This window comes from Neoarius graeffei, chromosome 21, assembly GCF_027579695.1.
Source record: "Neoarius graeffei isolate fNeoGra1 chromosome 21, fNeoGra1.pri, whole genome shotgun sequence".
NCBI classification, from domain to species: domain Eukaryota; kingdom Metazoa; phylum Chordata; class Actinopteri; order Siluriformes; family Ariidae; genus Neoarius; species Neoarius graeffei.
Genome location: NC_083589.1, coordinates 11,668,393 through 11,691,118, shown reverse-complemented (window position 1 = coordinate 11,691,118; position 22,726 = coordinate 11,668,393). Strand labels below are relative to the sequence as shown.

Here is a 22,726-nt window from a genome sequence, read left to right as displayed (position 1 = left end):
TGCGTAGACCCTGTGTCACTTTTTCACAGAATATCAAGTTTATTGAAAGAACGTAACCAGTTTCCTACAAATGCTCCAATTAGTTTGTTTGTTTATTTTTGTTAAATTTGTAAGCCTATTTAACGTTTCAAATATTCTTCCTGTCTATGACCTTGTTCCAGTGGTACTTTGATTTATTTGTCTGTGCGGTCAGGAGACATGATGACGCTGCTTATGAAAAAAGACACTCTTTCAGAGGAGGTCACTCAGTTTTATATAGCAGAGACCGTCCTGGCTATTGACTCCATTCACCAACTGGGCTTCATTCACCGCGATATCAAACCAGACAACCTACTGCTCGATCTACGGGTAACACGCACACCACACACACACACTTTCCCTGTTAAATCCTTCTTGTAAGCCCCGACAGACTGGTGTTGTGCTGAATCCTAGGGCCATGTCAAGCTGTCAGACTTTGGCCTGTGCACAGGTTTGAAGAAAGCTCATCGCACCGAGTTTTACAGAAACCTTACACACAACCCTCCCAGTGACTTCTGTAAGTATGACGTCATTCTCCTCATCTTATTTCCTGCAAACCAGCCCTGTTCACCAGCTGCATTGCAATGTTCAAACACAGCCTGAAAGCAGTCTGTAATAAAACGGCTTTGTGTAAATGGAGCATCTAGGAAGTGGTTTCAGCTTTGTGTACGGTGTCTTGCAAAAGTATTCATCCCCCTTGGTGTTTGTCCTGTTTTGTCGCATTACAAGCTGGAATTAAAATGGATGTTTGGAGGGTTGGCACCATTTGATTTACACAACATGCCGACCACTTTAAAGGTGCACATTTTTTTTTTTTATTGTGACGCAAATAATAATTAAGATGAAAAAATAGAAATCTGGAGTGTGCATAGGTATCCCCCCCCCCCCCCCCAAAAAAAAGTCAATACTTTGTAGAGCCACCTTTTGCTGTAATTCCAGCTGTGGGTTGTGTTGGTGTCCAGCAATCTTCAAGTTATGCCACACATTCTCGATTGGATTGAGGTCTGGGCTTTGACTCGGCCATTCCAAGACATTTAAATGTTTCTCTTTAAACCACTCCAGTGTAGCTTTAGCAGTATGTTTAGGGTCATTGTCCTGCTAGAATGTGAACCTTCGTCCCAGTCTCAAACCTCTGGCCGACTCAAACAGGTTTTCCTCCAGAATTGCCGTGTATTTAGTGCCATCCATCTTTCTTTCAGTCCTGACCAGCTTTCCTGTCCCTGCAGATGAAAAACATCCCCACAGCATGATGCTGCCACCACCATGCTTCACTGTAGGAATGGTGTTCTCAGGGTGTTGGGTTTGCGCCACACATGGCATTTCCCATGATGGCCAAAAAGATCAATTTTACTCTCATTTGACCAGAGAACCTTCTTCCATGTGTTTGGGGAGTCTGCCACATGCTGTTGGGCAAACTCCAAACATGTTTTCTTAAGCGATGGCTTTTTTTTTTTTTCTGGCCAGTCTTCCATAAAGCCCTGCCCACTCTGTGGAGTTCATGACTTAAAGTGGTCCTATGGACAGATCCTCCCATCTCCGCTGTAGATCTTTGCAGCTTCTTCAGTGTTATCTTTGGTGTCTTTGTTGCATCTCTGATTAATGCCCTCCTTGCCTGGTCTGTGAGTTTTGGTGGGTGGCCTTCTCTTGTCAGGTTTATAGTGGTGCCATATTCTTTCCATTTTGCTATAATGGATTTAATGGAGCTCCCTGGGATATTCAAAGTTTGGGATATTTTTTATAACCCAACCCTGATCTATACTTCTCCACAACTTTGACCTGTTTGGAGGCTCCTTGGTTCTCATGTTGCTTAGTAGTGTTGCAGAGTCAGGGTCCTTCCAGAACAGGTTGATTTATTTATACAGACATCATGTGACAGATCATGTGACACTTTGATTGCACACAGGCGGCTCTTAATCAACTAATTATGTGACTTATGAAGTGAATTGGTTGGAGCAGCTCTTATTTAGGGGTTTCATACGAAAGGGGGTGAATACCTATGCACACTCCAGATTTCTGTTTTTTCATCTTAATTATTGTTTGTGTCACGAAAAAAAAAAAAAACCCACAATGTGCACCTTTAAAGTGGTCGGCATGTTGTGTAAATCAAATGGTGCTAATCCTCCAAACATCCATTTTAATTCCAGCTTGTAATGCGACAAAACAGGACAAACACCAAGGGGGATGAATACTTTTGCAAGACACTGTATATACCTGAACCCAGAAATGTCCTGGTGGAAATGAATAGAAGGCAGGTTTGAAAGCTTTAGACAGTTCAGTGCTTTATAATGGCCATAATATTACATCATTATACTTGGATCAAATGTTTACCTGTGTTTATTATTAATTAGCTTTTCAGAATATGAACTCAAAAAGGAAGGCTGAAACGTGGAAGAAAAACAGACGACAGCTGGTAAGTAAGTGTGTGTGTGTGTGTGTACTTGGTTGTTGGATCATGTCTTGACTATTAGTACATTGATTGATTTCAGTCCTGTTTCTGTTCCCAGGCGTATTCTACCGTTGGCACACCCGACTACATCGCCCCGGAGGTCTTCATGCAGACGGGCTACAACAAGCTGTGTGACTGGTGGTCTTTGGGAGTCATCATGTATGAGATGTTAATAGGTACGAAGCCTTGTATAGTTCTCGTATTACTAATTCAGTAGTGACGCAGCATGAAAGAACAGTGTGTTTCTGCAAAAAGAGCCGCTCACATCACTTTGGGTAACGTGACCTTGATTATTCAGGCTTTTTTGTTTTCCATTTGTTAAATTTTATTACATGGAGTGATATGTGTAGTATGTTATACATTTTTTTCTATATTTACTGACTCTTGAATTGATTTGTAATTTAATTCGTTTGTTATTAATACTAATGACACTATTCACACCGGGTATAAGCTGGGATGGAGGTTGATGTTTTACCCACTGGTTATGGTGTTTTATCATCAGAAAACAAATGAAGGATGATGAGCATCATTTTCTTTATTATTATTGTTATTGCTCCTTTACGGTAAGCATAGCACTTGATGTCCTCAAATTGCACGCTGTCCTGTTAGTGAGATTTAAGTAAACCATACTGGGTTCATATTTCACATTTTTGCTACACCTTTCTACCGTCTCCATCCCACCAAATACAGGAAAAATCCCATTTTCACAATACAGTCCCTGAGAATAAAGCAGACCAGTGGGGTTTAGAGAGGGATCTACAGTGGGGCAAAAAAGTATTTAGTCAGTCACCAATTGTGCAAGTTCTCCCACTTAAAAAGATGATAGAGGCCTGTAATTTTCATCATAGGTATACCTCAACTATGAGAGACAAAATGAGGAAAAAAAAATCCAGAAAATCACATTGTCTGTCTGATTTTTAAAGAATTTATTTGCAAATTATGGTGGAAAATAAGTATTTGGTCAATAACAAAAGTTCAACAAAAAATGAACAAAAGTTCATCTCAATACTTTGTTCAACTCCCTCCAAAGATTTTCTATGGGGTTGAGATCTGGAGACTGGCTAGGCCACTCCAGGACCTTGAAATGCTTCTTACGAAGCCACTCCTTCGTTGCCCGGGCGGTGCGTTTGGGATCATTGTCATGCTGAAAGCCCCAGCCACGTTTCATCTTCAATGCCCTTGCTGATGGAAGGAGGTTTTCACTCAAAATCTCACGATACATGGCCCCATTCATTCTTTCCTTTACACGGATCAGTCGTCCTGGTCCCTTTGCAGAAAAACAGCCTCAAAGCATGATGTTTCCACCCCCATGCTTCACAGTAGGTATGGTGTTCTTTGGATGCAACTCAGCATTCTTTCTCCTCCAAACACGACAAGTTGAGTTTTTACCAAAAAGTTCTATTTTGGTTTCATCTGACCATATGACATTCTCCCAGTCCTCTTCTGGATCATCCAAATGCTCTCTAGCAAACTTCAGACGGGCCTGGACATGTACTGGCTTAAGCAGGGGGACACGTCTGGCACTGCAGGATTTGAGTCCCTGGCGGCGTAGTGTGTTACTGATGGTAGCCTTTGTCACTTTGGTCCCAGCTCTCTGCAGGTCATTCACTAGGTCCCACCGTGTGGTTCTGGGATTTTTGCTCACCGTTCTTGTGATCATTTTGACCCCACGGGGTGAGATCTTGCGTGGAGCCCCAGATCGAGGGAGATTATCAGTGGTCTTGTATGTCTTCCATTTTCTAATAATTGCTCCCACAGTTGATTTCTTCACACCAAGCTGCTTACCTATTGCAGATTCAGTCTTCCCAGCCTGGTGCAGGTCTACAATTTTGTTTCTGGTGTCCTTTGACAGCTCTTTGGTCTTGGCCATAGTGGAGTTTGGAGTGTGACCGTTTGAGGTTGTGGACAGGTGTCTTTTATGCTGATAACGAGTTCAAACAGGTGCCATTAATACAGGTAACGAGTGGAGGACAGAGGAGCCTCTTAAAGAAGAAGTTACAGGTCTGTGAGAGCCAGAAATCTTGCTTGTTTGTAGGTGGCCAAATACTTATTTTACCGAGAAATTTACCAATTAACTCATTAAAAATCCTACAATGTGATTTCCTGGATTCTTTCCCCCCATTCTGTCTCTCATAGTTGAAGTGTACCTATGATGAAAATTACAGGCCTCTCTCATCTTTTTAAGTGGGAGAACTTGCACAATTGGTGGCTGACTAAATACTTTTTTGCCCCACTGTAGAATCTGTATAGCTCGGTCATGGTACTCTAAGGTCAAGTTGGTTCTCTACGCTGTATAAAAATGCACTCTTTTCCATATGATTTAGTGCTGTTGGCTTGATGTGTGCTGCTCTGTCTTTCTGTCCCAGGATACCCCCCCTTCTGTTCCGAGACACCACAGGAAACCTACAGGAAAGTCATGAACTGGCGAGAAACTCTGATCTTCCCTCCTGAGGTTCCTATTTCAGAGAAAGCTAAAGACCTGGTCCTCAGGTTAGACACATGATGATTGTCATATCCACACATGCACATCTGGAGCCTATCCGGGGAACACTGGGCGTGAGGCGGGAATACTCCACGCCTATGGACGGTTTATTTTAGTCACTCCACTTACTGGCATGTTTTTGGGAGGAAGGAGGAAACCAGACATTCCAGACGGGGGGGGGAACATGGAAACTGGGAGAACCTGCAAAGAAGTACTACGCAGACAATAACCTCGGTTCAGGATCAGTCCATGGCGTGAGGCAGCAGCACCACTACCCACTGTAATACGCATATTGCAGTTTTGTTCAATTCAGTCGTGTTTTACCAGAGTTATGGCTGAGTCACCAGCGGGGGATATTGTTAAATAAAGGTTTAAGACATGGGTTCAGCACATGTGTATTACATGACTGAGGAAGCGTGTTTAGAAACCCACCTTCCGGTACAGAAAACTTGTTTGTGTTCATCACTCCATCTTCATTCATCTAAGTCGTAAATCAGTAAGCACCCAGTGCAGTCAGGTGTCTCTCCTGTGAGCAAACAGTCCACTGTGTGCTTCAAACCAGACTCCCCAACAAGAAACTCGGTAACACCGGAATAAACAGCGGCAGTGCTTTTCCAAAAATGGATTCATTTATTAAAGGTCCCATGGCATGAAATTTTCACTTTCTGAGGTTTTTTAACGTTAAAATGAGTTCCTCTGACCTTCTTAAGTCACCCCAGTGGCTAGAAATTTCATAATGTGTAAACCAAACTATGCCCAATATTTGAGAATGGCGCGTCAAAACGGCACGTTGATAAACTTTTGCCTTGCCTACGTCAGCAAGGGAGATGATCCCCACGCCCCCCCCCTGGATTCCCACCCACTGTATGGATTGCCCGCCCAGCTCAAAAGTTGCCACCAAACATGGAAATTGCGCTGTACATGGATGTGACAACACAGAAAGGAGTCTGTTTTTACTGCCGACGGGAGAGCCCCTGAAGACGCAGTGGCTTAATTTTATTTACTCCAATAATACGCCGTCGAGTCTACCTAAGATGGTGTATGTTTGTCGGAAGCATTTTCCTGATGAATGTTTCCACAACTTGGGACAGTACAGGGCAGGTTTTGCACATCAACTGTCACTGAAGCCTGGGTCCGTACCAAGCATCCCTGCCGCATCAGCCACAAACACCGAACAAGTAAGTGTATAACTGTTAAGTCGTTTTGCCGTGTTTTAAAATCGGTGCCACGTTAGCCTTGCAGTGGCTACATTAGCTGTGCAGCTAACCGCTTCCTGCAGTTAGCCAGGTACTCTGCGCTACAAAACCAAAAAGCATGCAGCATGCTCTGTTATAATAGCCAATCAAAACAGTTTTTACAAAGACACCCACATTCTTTTTTTTTTTTTTGTAAGTCACTCGTTCATTTTGTTTGTTTGTTTGTTCAGTAAAAACCCAAACATTTGTTGAATTTATTTTATTTCCTCGCGTCGCACCTTAATGACGTCAGCGCGCGGTATTTTTCCCTTCGCGGTTTGTTCCTTCTCTCCCGCCATAGTAAGGCACCCACATCCGCTTGTTCTGACCCACTGGAGGTAGCGTCACAGTGCTGTTAGCCAATCAGAGGTAACACGTTTACATGTCATGAATATTAATGATAAGACCCGTCCCCACCCTCTACCCTTCCCCGCCTCCTGCTTCTCATTAGCAAAACAACGCACTGGGAAAAGCACTGAAATGGGGCTCTCTCCCAGGAGGCTATATCTACGTGCCGAGGGTTCATTTCGAGAAAGGCTGCGGATATAACATCCGGAAACCTCCACGAGCCCGTTTAAAGCATCAACAAACCACCATGCCATGGGACCTTTAAAGGGGATGAGGATGAAGTTGGACATTAGCGATGCTGCTCATAGTGTCATCAGACTGTCAGACAGAGGGGCTGGATATCATGCTGTTATCTTCTTGACCCAATATCACGCGAGGAAACTGGGCTGAGGTTCATGCTCAGGACACACCTCTGTTTTAGGGAAACTACACATGTGCACAAATCAGTGCAGTCCTTAGTTGTGAAGTGTGTGTGTGTGTTTCAGATATTGCACAGATGCAGAGAACAGGATTGGAGCACTGAGTGTGGATGAGATCAAGTGCCACCCTTTCTTTGAGGCGGTTGACTGGGAGCACATCAGGTACACTGCACTCATTCCTCCCTCCCTCCATCACCGTGTCTACCACCAGCATGCGGCTGTTGGCTTTGAGCAACGTTTAAAAACCGTTTCTGTTTCTGTATTCTAAGTCGTTTTTCAGCTAAAAGAAATCGCTGTACGGTATTTTACCTTAGTATGGAAGAAAAGTACAGCCACACGTTTCAGAGTTGATTTCTGGTGTGTTATGGATTTTAGAGACTGAACTGTCTACAGAATAGGATTGTCCATTGAGAGAGATGTGAACTGAGCTGTATGTTATATAAGGAGCAGGATCTGGGAAATTCGTATCTGGTTTCCTTGATACAAGTGGCTGGAATTAATTTTTATTTTTTTATTTATTTATTTATTAAAGCTTTTATAAATAAATAATATTGGCTGGCGTTGAGTGGTAGATCAGATATATTCCATTCAGCTAGCATGATGATGTTCGTCCTTTGGGGTCGAAGATGACCATGACTTCAGTTTGGTGGGTCTGGAGGTGCCAATCTGAGCTTTGAAGGTACATCCACATGTTGACGTTCCATGTGCCAAGGTTGAGTACCTACACTATCCTTTTGTTGCATTTCGACCGCTGAGTAGGATCATGGTGATTCTGAACGAGTCAAAGGCAAGTGCTAGCTGAATGGAATATATCTGATATATCACGAAAAAAGCCAGCCAATATTATTATACATACGCATTCCTTTCGGGTGTCCACACATCTTTTTCTCTTTCAAAATTCTCTCAAAATCTTCTGTATTTAACGAAGCAAACCTGGCGGCCATGCTTGTTTACAAATTGTCACAGTCGCTCGCTAGCACGGAAGTTTTACGTCTCCTATGTGTGATGTCATGTTGTCTTGACAGCCATGCAGTATCGTATTCCATATTCAACGCTCTTTCTCCATTGGGTAGAGTGACATAATACACGTAGGATAAGCGATATACTAACAATATTGCATGCTGTCAAATCAAATGAATGAAACCCGGTAGAAGGGAATAGAACACGTGGTTTTATTCCGTTGAAAAAGTGTCCTTTATGTGTAATAATTAAATAGCATTGACTGGCCTTGAGTGGTATATCAGATATATTCTATTTAGCTAGGATGATCCTGAATAAGTCAAAGACGAGTAGATGAATGGAATATATCTGATATATCACTCAAAGCCATTATTATTATACATACACACACCTTCATATCAGCATTCTTGAAGATCAGCGCGAGCTTACCCACGAGTCGGCACCGTCAGTGCAGCAGTGAGGTCACCTTCCAGCCAGTGTAGCGTTCATCAGTAATGTTAGTGAATGCTAATAAATCGGTCAAGCCAGTGCTATCAAGAGCAAGTAGCACAGGCTAAAGGCCTCTGCATGCTCTTGCGACAAGGCTTTCGCAGACAGCTTTTCGCAGACAGTTGTAATTTATCGTTGAGCGGGGAGTAATAGGCGTGCGCGATGTTATTCACCGGCACAACGCAAGGGGGGCGCGAAGTCGCTAGGAATAGTTGGTGGGTGTGGTTAGTGGAGTGTTCATCCTCCGGTTACTTATAATGACTAGAACTGCAGTCGTATAGATGTACGTACTTCCTCAATCAACCGCTCTTCATGCTGCTCCATCTTCGCTCGTGTTTTTAAAAATGCCGGTCGTGAAAACAAACCAAACCGGGAAAGTAGGGAAGCGGAAGTGCGTGTACAGTGAATGTAGAGTGGACCAATCAGAGCCCTCTTGTCTGTGACGCTGTCTGCGAGGCTTCTGTGGTGGTCACAAGTTTTGGGAGGTGCGCGCAGAGCGTCTGCGAAGGTGGGGGGGCTACGCAGATGCTGTCTGCGACGCTATCTGCGAGGACTGGGTTGTCAGCATAAATTGGCCTTAACAACCAAGAAACTAAGATTTATGTCTCCAGACTCTTCTTCCAGGCTCCACGCTCACCACAGCATTTTTCACTCAGACTTAAGTATTCATTTCCCTGTGTAATTTACTTAGTTACTTTTAAAATCGACAATGATACACACAACGGAGCGACCTGGAAGCCAAAATCCTCTCAAAATCTTTTGTTTTTAACGAAGCAAACCTCGCAGCCATGTTTGTTTGCAAATTGTCACAGTCGCTCGCTAGCGTGGAAGTTTTACATCTCCGATGTGTCTCTTTTCCAGTTTTTCAATGTCCGTTGGTATGTTTTTCTCTTGTAAATATGTGTTAAGAATATCTAATGAAGTTTTGGTAGCATTTCAGGTGTTCAGCGCATCTTAATTTCAATTTATTTATTTACTGCTTGATTAATTATAGCATAGCTAATCCTAGCAGTAGCACTGGATTAGCCTCGTCATCGTCTCTCTTTCCCGGCAGACAAATAAATGCTTGTGCGCATGTGCAGCAGAAAACTCTCTCGTTGGATATTCGCATCAGCTCCAACGTGTGGCATGTTGTCTTGACAATCATGCAGTATTGTAAAGCATATTCAACACTCATTCTCCGTTGGGTAGAGTGACGTACCGTAATACACGTAGGATGAGCGATACGCTAACAATGTTGCACGTTATCAAACCAAATGAATGAAACCCACTAGAAGGGAATAGAACGCATGTTTTTATTCCATGGAAAAAGTGTCCTGTGTGTGTAATATTGTCATGTCCACACACAGAGAGAGACCTGCTGCTATTTCAATTGAGATCAAGAGCATCGATGACACCTCCAATTTCGATGATTTTCCTGAATCAGACATTTTGCAGCCAGGTGAGCACCAACCATGAACACTGACGTTTAACTTGGTATTACATTTATAACAAGGCATGAGGTTATGTCTTTAAAAAAAAAAAGTTTCGTCTGTGTAGTTAGTACACTGCAAAAAATGGCCTTTCAAAAATAAGAAGTAAAAGATTAAAACCAAGCATCTTTGCTTGAATCAGGTGAAAAAAATCTGCCAATGGAACTAGTCAAATTTGACTTGGCAAGATTTCTTAAAGTAAGATGAAAAATCTAACCTGTTTTTAGATGAAATAATTCCAAAATAAGATTGGGGGAACTTATTATGCGAGATCTGATTAACTCAAAATAGTTCTTATAACAAGATCGTACTTCTTACATTTAGCCATTCAAGTCATTTTTATTTATTTCATTTTAAGGGTATTTCACTTAAATTCATGACAAAGTCTTAGCAGTAAAAACTGAATTTAAGATAAATATACTAATATTAGGATTGTTAAATTCTACAACTAAGCATTGCTCGCTTAAAAGATTCTCCTTTTGTGACCTGGAATTAGTAAAATACTCTAGATATGAGACCAGAGACTATCTTGAATCAAGTTGACGACACGTGTAGCATTGCAACAAGTTTATTTTTTCCCCATTTCAACATTCAAACATTAAAACATCTCTTAAGATTCCACTTCCCCAGGACCTCAGGCACCAAAAAAAAAAAATAATAATAATAATAATAAAAAGTCTACGCATTTTGACTTGCAGTGCTTACACAACGCCAAAGCAACAGTGCATTTTGGGGGCACTGACTATTCATGTGTACGAGGGGTTTACAAGATCAGGCACAAAAAACTCCAAAACCACTGAACTTAACTCGCAGCATTCCAAAACGACCTCACTAAAACGCCTCCACTCACTCATAGCCTTTTTGAAGGCACTTGTCTGGTCTAGAGTCTGTACAGCATCTAGAAGGAGCTCGCTCTGAATGACTGAGAAAACAGTCGCAGTAAACTTAGGATCTGTAAGGTGGAATTGAATTGTAATGAAAGATTCAAAGATTTCAGTAAAGTTCATTTATTCCCAAAACAAGCATACTTTTTTTTTTCTTGAAACAAGATGAACCGCATTTGACAAATGTCCAAAATGTACTTGTTTTTAAAAAAAACTTTTTATTTTCAAAGGTGCTCCAAAAGACTTTTTCAAGACATTTTGTCTATACAAGATTTTCACGATGGACTGTCTAAAAACGAGCCTTTCTAGCTAAATGAGGTTTTGCTTGTTGGGCAATTATGTCTTTATAATAAGGGTGGCTAGATGTTTTGACTTGAAAATAGACAAATAAACTTCCGAAGATTTTTATTTTTTGCAGTGTAATGCAATAATGACTGCTAATAACTTTTAGCTGCCTGCTGCTAATGCTAGCTAGTTTACTGAGTTCTTGTCTACACCACTGTCCCGAAATGAGAGCCGATATGGACAAGGGTTACTCATTCATCCATTCATCGACGCAGTCATCCATGTTCTGTGTTGTCTCCTATAAGCCAGGCTGATTGTTTGAGAAAGCTAACATCAGCTGCATTTGATGAGAACACTGTACTGTAAATGTTCACTACACACAGCGCAGCATCACAGCCCTTGTGCAGCCCACGTGATGCACTAAGAGCCGTATTCAGTTTTGTCAACGTTATGCCAATATTTACTTGGGGGAAATTTTACAAAAGGATTGCACAGGCTGAAGTCGGTTTTCTGGGTCCCGTTCAGATGCAGATCACCTGCGTGAAGTTCAGGTCTCTGAGGATGAAGGATTGTTTAGAGCGTAGAGGTTTCTTAATTACTTACAGTGGTGCTTGAAAGTTTGGGAACAGTTTAGAATCCAACCTTCAAATTAACTGCTAATCCGAGAGGGTCGCATACTTTACTTTTGCGGCTCACTCGTCTGTAACATTGGATCGATAAATAAATGACCAAATATAATAATTTTGTCTCAGTTGTTTAAGTGGGTTCTTGATCTAGCCTGGGCCCGCCCATCCTAAGCGTGACGCAACACGAGGGCCTGTTGCGAGCTTAGTCTGGCCAGGCAAGCTATCCACAGCTCTTCCAAGCTCCCGAAAAATCGGGAACCAATCAACTTTGAGCATCTCCAACGGCCCTGGGTAGAGGCGTGTTCAAGGCACTGACGTAGTAGAACTGCGACCAGAAGCCATAGATTGTTTACAGAATCTATGCCGGAAGCGCTTCATTCACTAGAAACAATACGAACATGGAGCAAGTTCTCATTGAAAACGGAGCAAAGAGCAGCCCTGGAGGTATTTATTGAAAGGAAGGACGTTTTCGCCTTGCTCCCGACCGGCTTCGGTAAGAGTTTAATCTACCAGTTAGCCCCGTCGCGTCGCATACGTCAGAGGAAAGAGTGATGTGATTGGTTTAAGCTTCGTCACAGCCTTTTCTGGCTTCGACCAGTAGCAAACTGAGGCATTTCAGGGAGGCGGGTCAATCACGGGCTCTGGGAAACGGTTGGGCTTAATATCTTGGCCAGACCAATAGCTCGGAGAGCAATGTCGCGTTAGCCAGACTATTCTTGATCTACTTTTAGGACGCGCTTGAAAATCTGATGATGTTTCAGAAATATAGAACACTGTAAAGGGGTCACAAACTTTTCAAGCACCACTGTAGATGTAAAATCATAGTAGGATGTACGTTTTTCTCAGTTTTTATATTTGGATAGAAAACTGATTCACGTATTAAACATGCATGAGATTACGGTATGCCACTGATGACATTATTCCTGGGAATTGATATGACATGCATACAGACATAAATTTAAAATTGTTGGCCCTGACCAACTTACTCATATAAGAGATCAGAGATCACATAAATGCCTAATATATATTAGTCAAAATGTCAGAAAAGGAAACGTGCCTCAGTAAACTTGTGTTAAGTGAAAGTGGAGCATGTTAAACATCTCAAACATTAAAATGTACGGTTTTCATTTGAAACTGAAATATCCGAGTGATATTAAAGCCGCGGACTTCATTCTGACAATGGAACTCTCTCTCTCTCACACACACACACACACACACACACACACACACACACACACACACACACACACACACACACACACGAAGTGTGACCTGTCACAAGGCATATCAGGTGAAAATTCCCATTCAATCCAAATTGCTTGAAATGGCTCTCACTGAATTCAGAACCGAATGCAGAACACCAGACTTTTTACAGAATTAAAATATATCCAGCCGTTCTTCAGATATTACAAATCAAAGATTGAAAAAACGGCTTAATTTTTAGAAAACTGCCGTAATATTCCGTATGAGGATCACACGGTCCAAAATGGGCCTCATTAACCAGTGAGAGCAAATGTTTTTTCTTAATAACTTTTCTATTTTTCAAGATATTTTCATGGAAATTGGCAGGCACATACAGTGCCTTGCAAAAGTATTCATCCGCCTTGGTGTTTGTCCTGTTTTGTTGCATTACAAGCTGAAATTAAAATGGATTTTTGGAGGGTTCATGCCATTTGATTTACACAACATGCCTACCACTTTAAAGGTGCACATTGGTTTGGTTTTGTTTTTTATTGTGATACAAGCAATAATTAAGATGAAAAAACAGAAATCTGGAGTGTGCATAGGTATTCACCCCCTTTCGTATGAAACCCCTAAATAAGAGCTGCTCCAACCAATTCACTTCATAAGTCACATAATTAGTTGATTAAGATCTGCCTGTGTGTAATCAAAGTGTCACATGATGTCTGTATAAATAAATCAACCTGTTCTGGAAGGACCCGGACTCTGCTACACTACTAAGCAACATGAGAACCAAGGAGCCTCCAAACAGGTCAGAGACAAAGTTGTGGAGAAGTATAGATCAGGGTTGGGTTATAAAAAATATCCCAAACTTTGAATATCCCAGGGAGCACCATTAAATCCATTGTAGCAAAATGGAAAGAATATGACACCACCACTACAACCTGACGAGAAGGCCGCCCACCAAAACTCACAGACCAGGCAAGGAGGGCATTAAACAGAGATGCAACAAAGACACCAAAGATAACACTGAAGGAGCTGCAAAGATCCACAGCGGAGATGGGAGGATCTGTCCATAGGACCACTTTAAGCCATGCACTCCACAGAGTGGGCGGGGCTTTATGGAACAATGGCCAGAAAAAAGTAATTGCTTAAAGAAAGCACATTTGGAGTTTGCCCAACAGCATGTGGCAGACTCCCCAAACACATGGAAGAAGATTCTCTGGTCAAATGAGAGTAAAATTGATCTTTTTGGCCATCGTGGGAAATGCCATGTGTGGCGCAAACCCAACACCCTGAGAACACCATCCCTACAGTGAAGCATGGTGGTGGCAGCATCACGCTGTGGGGATGTTTTTCATCTGCAGGGACAGGAAAGCTGGTCAGGACTGAAGGAAAGATGGATGGTCCTAAATACAGGGCAATTCTGGAGGAAAACTTGTTTGAGTCAGCCAGAGGTTTGAGACTGGGACGAAGGTTCACATTCTAGCAGGACAATGACACTAAACATACTGCTAAAGTTACACTGGAGTGGTTTAAAGAGAAACATTTAAATGTCTTGGAATGGCCGAGTCAAAGCCCAGACCTCAATCCAATTGAGAATGTGTGGCATAACTTGAAGATTGCTGGACACCAACACAACCCATCTAACTTGAAGGAGTTGAAGCAGTTTTGCTTTGAGGAATGGGCAAAAATCCCAGCGGCTAAATGTGCTAAGCTAATAGAGACATACCCCAAGAGACTTGCAGCTGGAATTACAGCAAAAGGTGGCCCGACAAAGTATTGACTTGGGTGTGTGTGAATACTTGTACTCCAGATTTCTATTTTTTTTCATCTTAATTATTGTTTGTTTCACAATTAAAAAAAAAAAAAAAAGTGCACCTTTAAAGTGGTCGGCATGTTGTGAAAATCAAATGGCGCTAACCCCCCAAACATCCATTTTAATTCCAGCTTGTAATGCAACAAAACAGGCCAAACACCAAGGGGGATGAATACTTTTGCAAGGCACTGTAGATGGTTGTATACTGAATACAAAGTTTGAAAAAATTGTTTTTAAAAAATTATGCAATTTTGTTTTTAATTACTATTAATTATGCAAATTAGATAAAACCATTAAATTGGTACACTCCCCTTCAAAGTTTCACAAAGTGACTTTGTGCAATATAAAGCTGATCTTAACTCTCATTTATACATCGCAAAGAAGAAATCAGTGTTATTAAAATATGCATAAATAAGTAGTGAATGTGTCACATTTACTATTCTCTATCAAAATATAATCATAATAAAAGATTACTTCTAATCCAATCTTTGTGCTCTGTAGGCCTTTTTATTTCTAAATAGGGCCTACTTGTGTTTATATGAAGGAATATAAATGATTACCGCGAGTTGGCCTAGTGGTTAGCGTGTCCGCATCTCATCCGGGAGATCGCGAGCTCTACTTGTAGTCAGGTCATGCCAAAGACCATCATAAAAATGGTACCTACTACTGTCTGGCAAGGAACGCTGCAATACAGATGTAGGTAGGGAGTCAAACTCTCGCGGTTACCAGAGGACCCGCCCCCCCACTGTAACCCTAGCTGTATAGAGAGCGTGCACGTGACGTCACGAGGTCACGTGATATTTGTTTATCTGCCATCTTGGACGGCATGGCCGCGCATAGAACTTAGACGAACCCGTTCTAATTATCAAGTGTGTGGGAGTAGATCTTTCGAGAATGGTTATATCTTGTTCAGCATTTGGTTGTACCAATTGACCCTTCCCACTCACGTGACCTTCGTAAACACGACCGCCATTTTGGACATGAAGTGGACTTCGGTTCGAATCGGTTTGAATGCGAGGAAGACGACAAACGAAAAACATAAAAGAAAAAGGAGCGAGATGCAGAAAACACCTTCACTATCCAGCGACGTAGGGCATTTACAGGGCGAGCAGAGGGAGAGGTATTTGCAAAAATTGAGGTTAGCAGGCTTAGAGAACGACGTTTACCTGCTTCCACCAGGATTGTTCACATTAGCAACGCCGTACAGAAATAACGGTTTATGGCACAGACCCTTTCGGTTCTCGCTCATCTAGCTGCTACAATGACTGCTTAGACTGCAACAATAATACCTAACACGTTTAAGTATCCGTCGTAAAGACGTGAAACTCGTCGAGTGACGAGTGTTCATTGATAAGCTAACACAATCTAAAAGTAGACATATGGCCCTTTTCCACTACCCTTTTTCAGCTCACTTCAGCTTACTTCAGCCCGACACGGCTCGCGTTTCGACTATCTAAGAACAGCACGACTGGGCTCGCTTCAGCCCTGCTCAGCCCCCAAAACTCGCACGGTTTTGGAGTAGGGCTGAAGCGAGCCAAACCGAGCCGAGTGGGGCTAGGGGCGTGAGCAGACACTCCCCTGTGCACTGATTGGTGAGGAGGAGTGTCCTCACATGCCCACACACGCCCCGCGAGCACGCTGGGGTCTGTAAACACCGTAAACCCGGAAGAAGAAGAATTACGAGAATTTCTGAAGCCTTATGCGCCTCGCCTCATCTATACGCTCTTGCCAGTATCTGTTGGCGTTGTCGGTGACAACAAGCCACAGCACCAAGACCAGCAACACTAACGACTCCATGTCCTCCATGTTTATTGTTTACTATCTGGGTCGTGAGACTACCACTTAAAAGGTCACTGATGTCACTGTTTGCGCCGCCTAACGACATCACCTGACGTCCACCCACTTTCACTAACTCCACCCAATGTGTCCACCCACTTCCAGCCAGCACGGTTCAGCGCGGTTGTAGTCGAAATGCAACTCCAACAGCCCCACTCAGCTCGACTCAGCCCAACTCAGCCGCGTTGGTAGTGGAAAAGCGGCATTACCATCACACTGCCCTGGCACTGTGTACAGTTTACCTTCTATGGTTTGTGCACTCACTATTTGCCATTACTTTCTCCAACCGTTGTTACAGATTACAGGGAACGGCCTGGATTTAAGAGACAAATACATTTTCCTCTTGTTTTGAACACTTATTTGTAGGACATTACCTCTGATCTGTCCTACAGTCTACCAACAGCAAAGGAACACAACGTTAGCTAATGTCGTTAGCTAATAGCTACTACAGAAGAACAAAGAGGTTACAATGGGTTATTTTAACCTATTTGGTTACACACTCGCCGCCACAAAATGTTAACAGCAATGTAATGCCTTTTCTGGCTAATTTTATTCGTCTTACCTCCAACAAAGTGGTCACTACACAAGCGTTGGTATGCCGAGGGCTGCCAATCTTTCCTGTTAATGGCCGCTATCCATCTTCTCCGTCGGTCAGCATCTCTCGGGATCCGATAAAATGATAAATCTTGCCTTGTGTGTTGATGGTTACTACATCCAGGTGCACAACAATATGATGGAAGTCTTGCCGAAAGTAAAAACTTTCTTTTTTTTCGATGCTTCGCCGTCGTTCCTCGTTGTTGGCTGTGGTAGACTACTGGTAGTTCATGTCCAAAATGGCAGCCGCATTTGTCGTGACGTCACGTGGGATGGGTCAATAGACAGGGCCAAAAGGAGGGCCTGTCATTTTATAGATTCCCCGCAGACGAGGAGAGACGCGCAAAATGGGTGTCCGCTGTGCGAAGAGAAAACTGGTACCCCAGTTCTACCAGCCGAATTTTTTTTTTTTATTTGTTTGAATATAGAAGCTGGACATATCTGTGACCCCTATACATCTTTATCTAATATTGAATAATAATAATTCTGCACAGATAAAGATAGCGGTGATTTGTGATTTTTTTTTTTTTTTTTTCAGACAAAAACATACATATTTACAACCCTGTCATTATCTGGAACTGAGTTTAGATTTCAAACATTCTTACGATAAAACGTCCTGCATAGTCTCTTTATGATAAACGTCTTAATGCCACTTACCCGTGAGGTTATCAAGTAGACATTCTTCTTCGGAACCGTCCAGAGGTATAGTTGGGATATCCATCCCGCAACAAAATATTTATAAGCTTCCAGACTCTTGTAAGCTTTGAGGGCTTTGCCAGTGTAACACGATTCACGATTAACAAGAAAATTATAAATGTCGTGGTAGGCCAGATCGGGCAAATCGCCGGCACCGCAGCTCCGAATTTCCCTGAACAAGGATTGCGGCAAGTTGTACGGATCTGCAATCCCCAACCTGGAACACTTTTCCACGTAACGCTGCCTCGCGTCACCTTCAAGATGCTGAACAAACTTAGACAAGTTATCGTGCGATGTAGATGGGGTATTTTCCGAATTTTCTTGGGGATTACTCCCTGGATCATTACGCTCGCGCAAGGTAAACAATCCTGAAGCCGTCCAATATGGCGGAGTAAACACGGACGGGTCACGTGACTGCACATCCTCTATAGGCGAGAGGCCGTGGCTATTGAAACGGAGATTAGCGCCACACCCATACACCTTAAAGAGTTGGTTAGTACTGGGACAGGAGACTGCCTGGGAAGACCAGATTCTGGTGTTAGAGGGACTTTGATAAATGATCATTTCGATTAATATTCACAGCTTTCAAGGCGAACCTCGAAAAAACCATCTGATCCACGTCTAATAAACAATTCCAGTTAACTGAATTGAAATTGACTCTCGCATTTCTGACTTCCGGTTTTTTTAAATCTCATTGCGACCACTGAGATCTCAGTATTTTTCATCAAAACAACTCCAGTTATATTCTAAAATAGTTATTTACATGAATCAGTTTGATTTGAAAGAATAAGTAGGTAAAGCTATGAAAACTCACTTCAAAGTCTCCCGTGAATTATAACATCAAAATTAGCAGATGGAAAATTTAGCTGAGTCCTTCATCAGAAACATTTGAGAGCGAGAGAACATCCCTATAAAAGTTATCTGATTGATATTCATGAGTAATCCAGTGGGAAACTAATCGAGAGAGAGAGAGAGATTGACTGCTTTCGGTTTCCCGACATCCCGCGAGCAGAGTTTTTACTCTGTTGTACCGACTTCAACCTGCCGTTACTCCCAAAGTACTGAACAGATCTTAATGAGAGAAATTTCTTTGGAAAGCAGAAATAAGCTTTTTAATGATAGAAAATATTCAAAAGTTAAGCGAAGACAGATTTGGAAACCCAGATGAGCGTCTGCATGGACAGTTTTCACAGCGCGGCCAGCGAGCGTCTGATACGCCTACTGTCACCTGCTTCTGCATCTGATTAGTTTGTGTTGATGTCCACCTTCAATCCCTGATCATCTGTCGGTCAGAAAGTACAGCATTTCACATTAACAATAAACCCTGCCTTAAAAACGCCCAACGCCGTTCACCTTTTTTACAGATCTACCTTTATTTTTGTTTGTTTCAGTGACCAATCTGTCTGAACCAGACTTCAAGTCTAAGGACTGGGTTTTCCTCAACTACACCTACAAGCGCTTTGAAGGACTCACACAGCGTGGAAGCATCCCGCCCACACAGAGTTGGGCAAAGCCTAAGACCGAAAGCTAAGGAAGAGCTTTAAGCTGAAGACAAAGCCCTCGTGTCGTCGTGTAAATGCTCTGTGTGTTCCCTTGGCTTCAGAGGCTTCCTGCGCTGTAAATATAAGGTGCAAAGTACATTTGCATCGGCATGAGCCCAAGCAGGTCATTAATAAAAATAAATACTAGTGGGGGGGACCCCGAATCATTCTGACTACCCCTGAATTTACACTGGTTTATATTTGCTCAGGTCAGAGGATGCTCATGTTGGACATCCTTTTTCATTGTTCAAACACTGTACTGTAGATTTAACAGTGAATTTAACAGGGTCTTTTACTGTAAGTTCTTACCTCAGCCTTATGTGCAAATCGTACAGATCAAGCTGTAAGAAAGTTGTTGTCGATAATTTGGAATAATGCTGATTTTGGTGGACGGAAAAGTTACTGTTCATGCTACACTGGCTCAAAATCAGATGAACAGGGTTTTGCACAGTTAGGTGTAATAACTACAGGATAGCGTAGTTCATTAATGCACTTGCCCCTAAGCAACATGTAAGGCTTATGCTCGTATTTATATCAGACAGAATTTATTGCACAGTTAGTAAGCACTACTGGCTTTCTTTTTCTTAAGTACGTTTAACAATTTAAAGTGTCCGTTATTGCATTATTTTCTAATATATTGCCGCACTGGTAAACATTTTTATTGAAACGTTTTGCGTTTGGTAAATACTTCAGGAATAATTGCAGTACGTGATCTCTCTGGGTAAAGTTTATTGTGAGGATGGAATGCATCTTTTTATAGGACTTGATCGGTCTTGTATCTGGATCCATTTGATGTGTGTTATTTTGGTCAAAAGGGACAAACTGTGTACTCAGCAGCTACAGCAACGATGATCCTTCTTTACCATACAGAAAGTGACAGATTAAAGGAAAAGTCTGAAGAACTGTGTGAATCTCGAGTTTGGATTGGTTATGTTGCTGGCAGGGAAAAGCCACTTCAACTCCATAGAGTTCTCCTACGAGGAAACATTTCTATCCAGATGGGTCAATCGAGAATCATATCCCTAGACCTCCGAGCCCAGTAGCTTATTAAAAAGTGTAGTAGTGTAGTGGTTAACACTGTCATCTCACAGCGAGAAGGTTCTGGGTTCAGACTTTTCTGTGTGGAGTTTGCATGTTCTCCCCGTGTCTGCGTGGGTTTCCTCCGGGTGCTCCGGTTCCCCCTACAGTCCTAAGACGTGTTTAGACTAGCTGGCTACTCTAAATTATCCATAAGTGTGAATATCTGAGCTGTGGTCAGACATGAGCAGCATGGCGGTTGACTCTATGTTGAGCTGTGTCCTTCGTAATTCAGCTGCAAGAAAGGATGATTAGCCACCCCAAACTTCAACTCCAGATGGGCGTGGCGTGTTCTGTGACCTTCGTGATCAGCAGACTGAACACCTTTTGGAGCGAAGTGTTAGACCACTGTTATTAAAACGGTAGGAATATCTTTAGGCAGAACCATCTTGCCTAAAGATATTCCTGCAGTACTGATATTCTTGATATGTAGTACTGTTCTACAGAATTTCAGTTGATCTGGCAGCTCGTGGTGACCCAATATACCTATATATACACTATGGCACTTTTTTTTTTCCCTTAAATTTGTCATCCGTCTGTGTGCATTAAAAGGTAGTTGTTGTGTGGGGGGAGTATTCATGATGATCTAGTCACTGTAGAACGTGGTTATTTATTGCTTGTAAATTTATCTTGTGAAACACAAACAAAAGACATAAAGGAGGTTCCTAACCCTGTCCTGTGACGATTTTCGTTCTGTTTCAGCTCCATTACACCTGACCTGGTGTTTGGACTACACTCCGCTAATTAGGTATATCTGTAAGGAAAATCACAGGTCAATATTATTAATGTGCTTGTTATAATACATTGTTGTTTGTTTCATTCTGATAATAGAGGTAAAGTCGTTTTCTGCCATCGTAACGTCCATGGATGGATGATTGTTGCATTTTATGGTTTCTCAGTAACAAGCTTCATTTTGTTCTTCTTTACATTAAGAGAAAGTGAAAAAGTGACTTTGTTTATAGCTGCTATAATGTACGTGTTAACAGGAACTAACTTGTTTTGTGGATGTTCCATAACATTAAATGTGACTATAAATGAGAAAATGTGGTGTTCTTTAATACATAAATGCAAATTTAACCATTGGCACATAACTATGGTATAGTGTGTCTTGCAGAAGTATTCATCCCCCTTGGTGTTTGTCCTGTTTTGTCGCGTTACAAGCTGTAATTAAAATGGATGTTTGGAGGGTTAGCACCATTTGATTTACACAACATGCCGACCACTTTAAAGGTGCACATTGTTGTTGTTTTATTGTGCCACAAACAATAATTAAGATGAAAAAAAATCTGGAGTGTGTATAGATATTCACCCCCCAAAGTCAATACTTTGTCAGGCCACCTTTTGCTACAATTACAGCTGTAAGTCTCTTGGGGTATGCCTTTATTAGCTTAGCACATCTAGCCACTGGGATTTTTGCCCAAAACTGCTCCAACTCCTTCAAGTTAGATGGGTTGTGTTGGTGTACAGCAACCTTCAAGTTATGCCACATTGGATTGAGGTCTGGGCTTTGATTTGGCCATTCCAAGACATTTAAATGTTTCCCTTTAAGCCATTCCAGTGTAGCTTTAGCAGTATGTTTAGGGTCATTGCCCTGCTGGAATGTGAACCTTCGTCCCAGTCTCAAACCTCTGGCCGACTCAAACAGGTTTTCCTCCAGAATTGCCCTGTATTTAGGGCCATCCATCTTTCCTTCAGTCCTGACCAGCTTTCCTGTCCCTGCAGATGAAAAACATCCCCACAGCATGATGCTGCCACCACCATGCTTCACTGTAGGGATGGTGTTCTCAGGGTGTTGGGTTTGCACCACACATGGCATTTCCCATGATGGCCAAAAAGATCAATTTTGCTCTCATTTGACCAGAGAATCATCTTCCGTGTGTTTGGGGAGTCTGCCACATGCTGTTGGGCAAACTCAGTCGGTTTTCATAAACAATTACTTTTTTTTTTTTCTAGCCAGTCTTCCATAAAGCCCCGCCCACTCTGTGGAGTGTACGGCTTGAAGTGGTCCTATGGACAGATCCTCCCATCTCCGCTGTGGATCTTTGCAGCTCCTTCAGTGTTATCTTTGGTGTCTTTGTTGCATCTCTGATTAATGCCCTCCTCACCCGGTCTGTGAGTTTTCGTGGGCGGCGTTCTCTTGTCAGGTTTGTAGTGGTGCCATATTCTTTCCATTTTGCTATGGGATATTCAAAGTTTGGGATATTTTTTATAACCCAACCCTGATCTATACTTCTCCACAACTTTGTCTCTAACCTGTTTGGAGGCTCCTTGGTTCTCATGTTGCTTAGTAGCGTAGCAGAGTCCAGGTCCTTCCAGA

General features: G+C 42.3%; 1 protein-coding gene across 1 annotated transcript in view; it reads left to right on the top strand.

The window, feature by feature from the left end:
- Window positions 1–21,452, top strand: part of stk38l (serine/threonine kinase 38 like) — a 57,155-nt gene extending 35,703 nt beyond the window's left edge. Inside the window, exons 7-14 of the mRNA XM_060903873.1 lie at window positions 194–348; window positions 433–535; window positions 2,367–2,428; window positions 2,523–2,640; window positions 4,831–4,954; window positions 7,015–7,110; window positions 9,747–9,838; window positions 19,183–21,452. Of these exons, the coding sequence (XP_060759856.1) occupies window positions 194–348; window positions 433–535; window positions 2,367–2,428; window positions 2,523–2,640; window positions 4,831–4,954; window positions 7,015–7,110; window positions 9,747–9,838; window positions 19,183–19,322 (890 nt within the window). The 3' untranslated portion in view covers window positions 19,323–21,452. The remainder of the gene's footprint in view (window positions 1–193; window positions 349–432; window positions 536–2,366; window positions 2,429–2,522; window positions 2,641–4,830; window positions 4,955–7,014; window positions 7,111–9,746; window positions 9,839–19,182) is intronic.
- Window positions 21,453–22,726: the final 1,274 nt, after the last annotated feature.